General features: G+C 51.2%; 2 protein-coding genes across 2 annotated transcripts; one reads left to right on the top strand and one right to left on the bottom strand.

The window, feature by feature from the left end:
• The first annotated feature begins 154 nt into the window (after positions 1 to 154).
• On the top strand, positions 155 to 3,398 carry LOC122616316 (probable leucine--tRNA ligase, mitochondrial). Its single transcript, XM_043791725.1, has 4 exons — positions 155 to 326; positions 379 to 2,170; positions 2,229 to 2,470; positions 2,524 to 3,398. Exons 1-4 carry the CDS (start codon positions 237 to 239, stop codon positions 3,007 to 3,009), a joined length of 2,610 nt encoding a protein of 869 aa, XP_043647660.1. The 5' UTR covers positions 155 to 236; the 3' UTR covers positions 3,010 to 3,398.
• A 48-nt stretch (positions 3,399 to 3,446) lies between these two features.
• Positions 3,447 to 7,430, bottom strand: LOC122617945. Its single transcript, XM_043794009.1, has 2 exons — positions 6,608 to 7,430; positions 3,447 to 6,532 (listed from the first exon to the last, which is right to left on the bottom strand). Exons 1-2 carry the CDS (start codon positions 7,428 to 7,430, stop codon positions 3,447 to 3,449), a joined length of 3,909 nt encoding a protein of 1,302 aa, XP_043649944.1.
• Positions 7,431 to 9,262: the final 1,832 nt, after the last annotated feature.

Below are 9,262 nucleotides of genomic sequence, written 5' to 3'. Positions count from 1 at the left end.
AAAAGGCCAGTGCTACCGTACTTGAGGCACATATCAAGATACAACACTGGGCGATAGGTTGCCAGTCAGTCAGTAATGCTTCCCGCCAAAAATTCCCAGAGCATATATCAGCCGAGTGAGCGATCTGGCAACTCAATGCCGGGAAACAGCTGTTCGACTGTAGAGTGCAGTGGGTTCTTACGATCTTGTTATTTAATAGTCGTGAAATGTGCGATTTAATCAATTAAAACGGCATAATGCAAGCACTGAGAAGAACACGACCGTGGAGAGCAGCCTACTGGAGTAGCTGGCGGCGCCTGCTTACCCAAAGCTGCACGGGCAATGAGGTGGGTGCATAATATTTCCTAGAAACCCAATAAGACCTTAGTTAAATTCCAGAATCCAGAGCTAACTAGTGATGTCAAGCACCGGATTGAGGCTCACTGGCGGGAGCAGCTCAGTGGAGGGCAGTTCAACCCCAAGGACTCGCAGGACAAGTACTATGTGCTCTCCATGTTCCCGTATCCCTCCGGCAACCTGCACATGGGCCATGTGCGCGTGTATACCATCGCCGATTCGGTGGCTCGTTTCCAGCGAATGTGCGGCAAGAATGTGTTCCAGCCCATGGGCTGGGATTCCTTTGGGCTGCCCGCGGAGAACGCCGCCAATCAGCGTGGTGTGGAGCCCGCATCATGGACGGAGCAGAACATTGCCCAGATGAAGGAACAACTCCAGCGGCTGGGATGCTCCTTTGACTGGAACCATGAACTGTCCACCTGCAGTCCGAAGTACTACAAGTGGACGCAGCACCTGTTCCTAATGCTCCATCGCCATGGATTGGCCTACCAGAACGAGGCTCTGGTTAACTGGGATCCCGTAGACAAGACTGTGCTCGCAGACGAGCAGGTGGACGCCAATGGCTGTTCGTGGCGGTCGGGAGCCAAGGTGGAGAAAAAGCTTCTCAGGCAGTGGTTCATCCGAACGAGTGCTTATGCCAAACAATTGCTAGATGGTTTGGAGGATCCTACGCTGCGCGACTGGAGGGATATTATCAACCTGCAGCGCCACTGGATAGGAGACTGCGATGGATACGCCTTCAATCTGCTCACCTCCGCCTCCGGACTGCTACGAGTGTGGACTACCCATCCGGAGCATTTGAAAGATCCCCATGCCTTCCTTGTGCTCCGCAGCAGTCATCACTTGTCAAAACTAGATGGTGCCGGCAGCTTAAGCGCGGAGAATCCCTTCGCGGGCACCACAATGCCTGTGGTCTTTGGCGACGAAGTGAAATTTCCACCAAAGAGCGATGTTTACCTGGCAGCCCCCAGTTTCCGCAGCGAGGACAAGGAGTTATGGGAGTCGTATGGACTGGCTTTAACTTCAAATGGCAAGGAGGAGGAAACCCTGAGTCCAGCCAACTGGGAGTTGTTAAGGAAAGAGGTGCTCCAGGCAGCCACACGCCTTAATGTGGGCGGCTATCGCGTATCCTCAAAGCTGCAGGATTGGTTGATCTCACGACAGCGCTATTGGGGCACTCCTATTCCTATTGTACACTGTCAGAAGTGCGGAGCAGTGCCAGTGCCAGAGGAGCAGCTGCCAGTGTCTCTGCCTCCGAAAGATTCTCCGAAGGAAGCATTTCTCTGTGAGTGTCCAAAATGCGGTGAGAAGGATGCGCGAAGAGAGTCGGACACAATGGATACATTTGTGGACAGCTCGTGGTACTATTTGCGTTTCTTGGACGCACAAAATTCCAAACGCATTTTTGATCCAGCGCTGACCAAGAAGTTTATGCCTGTGGACTTGTACATCGGGGGCAAGGAACACGCCGTGCTCCATCTCTACTACGCCCGCTTCATGAACCACTTCCTGCACAGCTGCGGGCTCTCACCCACCAGCGAACCCTTCTCCCGACTGCTGGTCCAGGGCATGGTCATGGGTCGCTCTTTCCGGGTGAAGGGCAGTGGACGTTATGTGCCCGAATCAGAAGTGGAGATTTTAAACGCCAAGAAGAACCAGGCGGTGCTAAAGGAAACCAAAGAGCCCGTGGTCATGACCTGGGAAAAGATGTCTAAATCGAAGCTGAACGGGGTTGAGCCCGGCGATATGTTTAATGAATACGGTACGGACACAACGAGACTGATCATTCTGGCCGATGTGGCGCCCACATCACATCGCAACTGGTCCAGTGCAAGTGAGTATTAAGTTAACTATGATAGATGCCATTTGATATACATATATGTGTATGACAGCATTTCCCGGCATCCTTAATTGGCAAAAGAGGCTTTGGCTGACCCTGCAGGACTTCCAAGAGGCTCGCGAAGATCAAACTGCCTCGGATGTTGTGCCCACCAGTGAAGAGTTCCTGGCTGAGGATTCCAAGCTGTTCGATGCCCGAAACTTTTATGTGAAAGGAGCCACCTTTAACTACCGCCATGCACAGCAACTCAGTGTGGCTATTTCCAAAATGCAGGGGCTGACCAATTCTCTAAGGGTAGGACTTAAAAGTGAATCTATTTTCTAATCTCTTATGCTATTATATTTTAGCGCACACCTAAGCATGTCCTGCGACATGGAAAGCAGTTTGAACGGGCCCTGGCTGCTCAGATCATCATGCTCGCACCAATGGCTCCGCACTTTGCCTCCGAACTGTGGTCAAAGTTTGTGGCCATACCAGGCAGATTGAATCCCGCCAGTCAGGAGCTGCAGTGGAGCGAGGATGTGTTGGCTCAGCGCTGGCCAGACATCGACTCCGAATACAATCTGGATCTTAGCATTAAGGTCAATGGCTTTGAGAACTGTGTAATCAAAGTGCAAAGAACGCACCTGGATAAGGTAACGCATAGTGATGCCCTTGACATTGCCTTCAACACCGAATCGGTGACATCGTACCTCATCGACAAGAAAATACGGACCACCAATTTTGTGCTTTACCCGGGCATCGAGGCTATTCTGAATATCTATGTGGATAAGGCGAAAAAGGCGCAAAAGCCTGCGCCCGCCGATGATGCAGAGGCTCAGCCTCAGGCGTAGGATTTACTTTAAGGATGGTTCAACTTTGATGGATAAAGTATCGTGACTGTGGATACAATTTGTTGAGTGGTGAAATGAACTCTGCTTAAAGCTATTCAATAAGTACTAGAAACTACTTGTTACTTCCAATGAAATTCCTGCGAGTTGAACCACTCTGATCGTAGTGCTTAAGCCAAACGGATTCTGGAGGAGAGTGGGTTCAACCCAAATGCATTTTCGGTGTGGGCCAGAGAGACGCCACCCTGGATTGGTACTTTTTAATCATGTTTAATGTTAAATATTTATAAAAATTGGACTAGTTGTAAGCAGCTGCTTTACAGGATTGGTAAATGCCTAGAATCATAGGAATATAATGGTTGCTCTACCTGTGCGCCTCTATCTAAAAGCCAGATCGACTAATAATTTCTTCATTTTTCTTTTGTTGGAACCCCCGCCCCTCACTTCATCAGCTCGCACATGAGATTCCGCAGGTAGACATCTAGCTGGGCGTAATCCAGCAGCGTATTCCTGACGATATCAAGAAGCATGCTTGGCCAAAGGGTTTCCAGTTTGTGCAGCTTCTCCACGGCGTTGCAGGTGTTCTCCAGCAGAAGGGCAAAGTGCTGTCGCCCTCGATCTCGGACACTGGGCGCCATGGCAGTGCTTCCCGCTTCCGTCGCTTGATTCAGGTTCATTGAGCTGGAGGTTCCTGCTGCACCTCCAGCGTTTTTCTTCCACTGGAGTGCCTCTTTTCCCACCACGAGTCGCAGGGACTTGTTGTCCGGCCGTAGAAGCCACTCTTTCGGAGAAAGTTTGCTGGCCGTGCAGGTTTCATCCAGACGCAGTCTCGCCAGCAGAGGTTGCAGCATCACCTCGGGCATGGACCACAGCACCAGGTCAGAGAGTCCAACGTACATGGCATTCGCAGCCTCTACTTCCGCTTCGGTTACCTCCTGGCCATTCAGCTGCTTCAATCCCCAGTGTGATAGCCTGTAGATGGCGTATGCTCGCCAGGATTCCTTCAGCGTAATGCCATTGCCCTCGGCATCGATCAGTAAGCTGCTGAGTCCCTGGAGCTCCGCCAATCCGTTGAGTTGACCCAAACAGGAGATATTTGTTTCCCGGAAAACATAGTGCTCGGCGTGAGGGAATCGCAGCTTAATCCTGCCCAGAACACATACGATGCTGTTGAAGTTAATGTAACTGAAGTTCAGCGTGTGCACATCATTTGCCTTGGCCGGATTCCACTGCTTATCGATGAAACGGAGCGCTCCCTGGCCGTAGATGTTAAGGTACCTTCCACATATCTCAATCAGATAATCGCCACCTTGTTCTCTTTCCCGTTCAGCGGCGCTGGGCTTGGATACTGTTATGGCTGCGTTCGGAGTCGCAGCTGCTCCTGCAGGGGCTGCTGCTGTGGTGGAGCCTCCTGTTCCAGCTCCCGCTCCTGTTGAAGATTGGTTGGTACTATTTGTTGCCGCTTTTGCTTGGGTTGCCACCAAGTTTAATCCATTGTTGGTGCTCTTTCCGCGACCCGCACTATTGGAACTGCTGCTGTTACTGGTGCTACTGCTCACGGTTTGTGCCCGCACAAGACTGCCTGCCATGTACCGCTTGGAAGAGGCTCCTGCTCCTCCTCTCTGGTTAATCTGCAAGCCCAATTGCGTGATGGGCGCATGACGGGAACGCTGTTTGCTGCTGGTCGGACGACTTGTATTGCAGGATGCAGTGGCGGGTACAGGCAAGGTGGCAATTATGGTTGTTGATGGCGAGGGCGACGTGGTGCCGGGCACTGGAGTTCCTGGTGCAGCTGGTGGAGTCAAGGTCAGTGCAGGTGGCGAAGGTGAGGATGAGACCGGCGCAGGTGGTGTTACTTTAGTAACTTCAGGAGATTGGCTTGCAACTGGAACTGGCGATGATGATAGCTTTTCCGTCAAGCCCACCTTATTGGAGTTTTCATCAATTTGCGGCGTCAGTGGTTTAGTTTTAGCACCGCCGTCCTCATTATCCGAGCTATAACAGCTGGAGCAGGAGTCAACATTGGGTCCTAGACTAGAGGCCTCCGAGGAGGCGCCATCCTCTTCGTGTGGGTTCCTCAGATCCTTCGCAATCGGCGGCAGTTTAATCAGTGCCTGCAATTCATCTATCAGTTCCTTGGGCTGCTGCGACTCCTCCGACTCGGTCTCCCCCTCCTCGCCTGCGGGACCTTCGTTGGACTCATTGATCTTGGCCAGCTCGCTGGTCAGTCGGCTCTTGGGACGACCCACCACCGTCTGTTGGGAACGCAAAAGTTCCCAGTTGGTCCTGGCATTGGATATGACCTCTTCTCGCCGGATGTTGTGATAGGCCTCGGAGCTTCCAGGAGCAGCTTGAGCCTGTTCCTTGTGCTGGCGCCAAGCAAGAGCCGCCCGACGCACCTGCTCCGTGATGGGCATCTGACTAAGGGTTTGCAGCAGTGGAAGGTACGAAACCAAGAAGGATACGCAATCACCAGCCAGGGACACCGGATTGTTCTCGATTGTAACTTCCAGGAGACGGGTGGCCCGAGCTATACTGGCCATATCATCAACTCGGTGCAGATCGTTGTGGCATAACCAAAGCCTTTCCAGAGCCACCAAGTGCTGGAATCCATTGATTCGCCGGAGCTTGTTCCGCTTGAGGTTCAACTCCCTCAGGCAGCGCAGACCGAGAAAATCCTGCTGGTTAATCTGACGAATTTGATTCCCCGCCAGATTTAAGGATTTGAGTTGCTGCAGGCAGTTGATGCGACTGCCCAGACTGGTGAGTTTATTGCCATGCAGATCCAGCACTCTAAGCGTATCCTTCAACGAGGACAGACCACCAATATCCGTAATCCTGTTCTTGCCCAGCAGCAGCACCGAAAGCGAAGGTAGTCCATCCAGATTCGCTATCCGCTCGATCTGGTTATCATAGAGATCCAGAAATACCAGCTGCTGAAAGATGCTTCCATAGCTGGCACTTAAGCTCAACTGCTTGTTCTTGATGCTCAGCTGCTCCAAGGCTGAAATGGTGGTCATCACACTGGGAGACTCCTCCTCTTCACCACATCCGCCGCACAGCGAGAGATTGCTACTGTGCAAGGCACTGCCCTCATCGCAGCTCTGGAGCAGATTGCTGCCGGCTCCACCCGGCACGCCCACTCCGCCGGCTCTGGTTGCCTTGAGCAATGCTCTCCGTTGGATGAGCTGTTGCTGATGCTTCATAGCCTGCAGGCTGCTGCTCACGAAGCTCTTGGATTTCTCCAGTCCGTAGCGCATGCGTAACGCCGGCGGAGGCGTCAGTTGTGCCTGTCCGTAGTTGTAGCCTCGTTTTGCCAACTTGGAGCGTCCTGCTGCTGTTCCGCCGTTGATGGCCAGTGCCTGCGTTGTCAGTGGACTGCCTGAACCCGGACTACCGCCGGACTTGGGCGACAGGCGATGGGAATTGCCGCCTGCATTGGTCATGGCACGGGTGAGTCTGCCTGGATGATGGCCACGCAAGCCAGAGCGTCCTCCCTCCTTGTTTCCATTGCCGTTGCTGTATTCTACGGAAGAAAAATGTAATATCAATTGGAGTTCTAAGCGCTGTTATCTAAATCCTTGATTTCCAGGATACAAACCACCCAGCTTGTTATTGTTACTCTCCCTTGGCGTGGCGACGGCAATGGGAGGCACTGGTGGAGGCGGCGGAGTCAGCTCCTTGGGTATGTGGAAAGTGTTGATTAGGTTGTGCTGGAGCGACAGCAGTCGAAGATTGGGCTCCTGCTCAAAGATGGGAATCGCCGTGAGCCCTCTTTTGTCGTAGTTGATTCGATCGGGCAGCTCCTCGCGCTCCTTGGGCAATCTCTGAATCCTACAGATGCCATTTGGTTGCGGCGTGACGATGGCTCCACTCACCAGAGTTCCGCCTGAACTGCCCACCAATGTATTGGGCGTTACGGCCGCTGTGGCTGGACGACAGCTATTGGAGGCCGCCGAGGAGGATGTGGACTTGGAACGCTGTCGCTGGATGCCAACGCCACGTGGTAGATTCCGTTGCTGTTGCTGCTGCTGTTGGCGGATTTGAGCTGCGGCGGCATAGCCTCGCTTCAATTGTGGCTGCTGGCCAACTTGGAGCTCCGATTGCTGTTGGATTTGCTGCTGTTGCTGCTGCTGCTGCGGCACTGGTCGCTTGGGGATGACGTTGTGGCTTAAGGTGCTATGGGAGCGACCAATAGGACGCCGGCGTAGTCTTTGATTAAAACTAGGAACGAACGGTTCGATTTTCAGCAAAGATGTTTGAGGTAAGTAGTTCTGTTGTTGTTGTAGTTGTTGTTGTTGTAATTGGGGCTGTGGCGATGGATTCGCTGCAGCCGGAGTCGCAGCAGGAGCAGGAGCCGGGCAGGCTGCCTCCGGTGTGGGCGTTTCATCGTTGAGTATGGAGCGACCGCGGCATTTGGCCATGGAGATCAGCTGGCGGCGCCTGGCATGAGTTGCCGCCGATGTCGCTGGCTTCGTCCTTGGTGGCTCCTGGCCTTGCACCTGGACTGGCACCTGACCCTGCCCTTGCCCCTGCCCCTGCCCCTGGCCCGTTGCCGTGCGTGTGGCACCTTCCACCTTCGAGTTTCATAATAGTTCGATGCGGGCAAGCGACTCCTGGAGAGCTGCGGACATAGTTACGGGGATTTATGATGCTCCTTGCGATGATTCCTCTATTTCCGTTGCATAATCTGCAATCCCTATAGAACCTGTTAAGGATATACATATAATAAACAAGCGAAAGTATAAGTGAATAGTAATCCTTTGATAAATGATTCGAATTGTTCGAGATTAAACACCTTTTACATGTCGTTTTCTGCAATCCTTTTAGGTGAATTGAAACCATTCACAGTATTGAAATTTAAAGTTTTAACTAATATTTTCTGAACGTTCAAAACCATAAAAGAGTTTTGTGATTAAATACCAAAATTGTCTGTATCCTCTCAGAATTACTGGAGAACAAACCTCACATAATCCTATGGGTTGTGTTCCATTTTGCGAATTTAAAACCGAAAAAAAGGTATTTAATTACAACTGCCTTGCAGTAATTGAAATTCGCTCACCCAGTTTTATGTGTAAATCCCAGAAATAACGAAAAACCAGTCCTGGTTATCTAATTTGCAATTGCATTCAGCTCTCCGGTCGACGGATTATGGATTAGTTTGGTTCTTTTTGGGGACACACAAATAGATACAGTGGGAGTGCCTCGAATGGAATTGGGAGCGACTGCTCCACTTGAGCTGCTTTTCCCTTCAGTTCTCGTTGATTTTTGGTGAATTTTTTGGATTTTTTTTGTCGATGTTGGTGTATTCAGTCTTCTGCGGTACAGAGGGTATAGATATATAGATATATAGATAAAAGTATGGTATTTGTGTGCTCCTCGAGTGTTGTTGGTCGCCTCCGTGGCAGCTCTGAGCCAGGATTCGTGGACTCGCTTGCTGGCTCGGGCATGTGGGCCCATTTTATTAGTTTGTTTATTCGGGTTATACATTCAACGATTTTGGCCTGGCGCGGTTGCCATAGAACACTTATATGCGGTGCATTTGGAAGACACTTGCTGTCCCTATTCCGCTCACTCGCCGTCCCACTCGCTCCCGCGTGATTTGCGTTATTAGTTTGTTTATTTAAAGCTCTTTTGGGCCAATTCGAGGCCCAAAACAGCCAGGCCCATAACAGACCAGGCCAGACCATACCAGGCCGACTGTCGACCCACCTGGCCAACTGACTGACAGTCGGAAAGGTGGAGCGACAGGCGGCCAGACAACTTGCACAGCCATTCGGCTTGTTGCTGCCACGACTTGCGCTTCTAAACATACCAAAACATTGGATTTCTTGGCAAAATGGCGGTACACCGCACACGAAGGAGTCCATGGGGATTCCCAATCGAACCTCATAACTTACGTGATTACCCGCTAAATGCGGTTTATTTTATGGGACAGGGACTTGGTGTTCTGCATTTCAGGTCAATTAGGAAGAACAGGAGACTCAAATTCCGTTAAATGTATTCACATTTTGTGTATCCTTTGAACTTTAAAAGAGTTCCGAGCCATTTTGCTTAAAAACATAATATTACCTTATTCTTCTGTGCGCTCATTTCGAATGAAAAATCATATAAAGCTCGGTTTTCAACCAAACTGCTGATCCTTTTCCAGAAAACTCGTTTAAAGAGGCTAGGAAATTTCTTTTCGTGGCCTGAGCCACACTTTTGCTGGTTTTTCTCGGCTAGCGCCCTCAGCATTCACCTTGGCCGTGTGCAA

Source organism: Drosophila teissieri, chromosome 3L, assembly GCF_016746235.2.
Source record: "Drosophila teissieri strain GT53w chromosome 3L, Prin_Dtei_1.1, whole genome shotgun sequence".
Classification (NCBI taxonomy): Eukaryota; Metazoa; Arthropoda; class Insecta; order Diptera; family Drosophilidae; genus Drosophila; species Drosophila teissieri.
The sequence above is the reverse complement of the archived record's forward strand: the minus strand, read 5'-3'. Positions and strand labels throughout refer to the sequence as shown.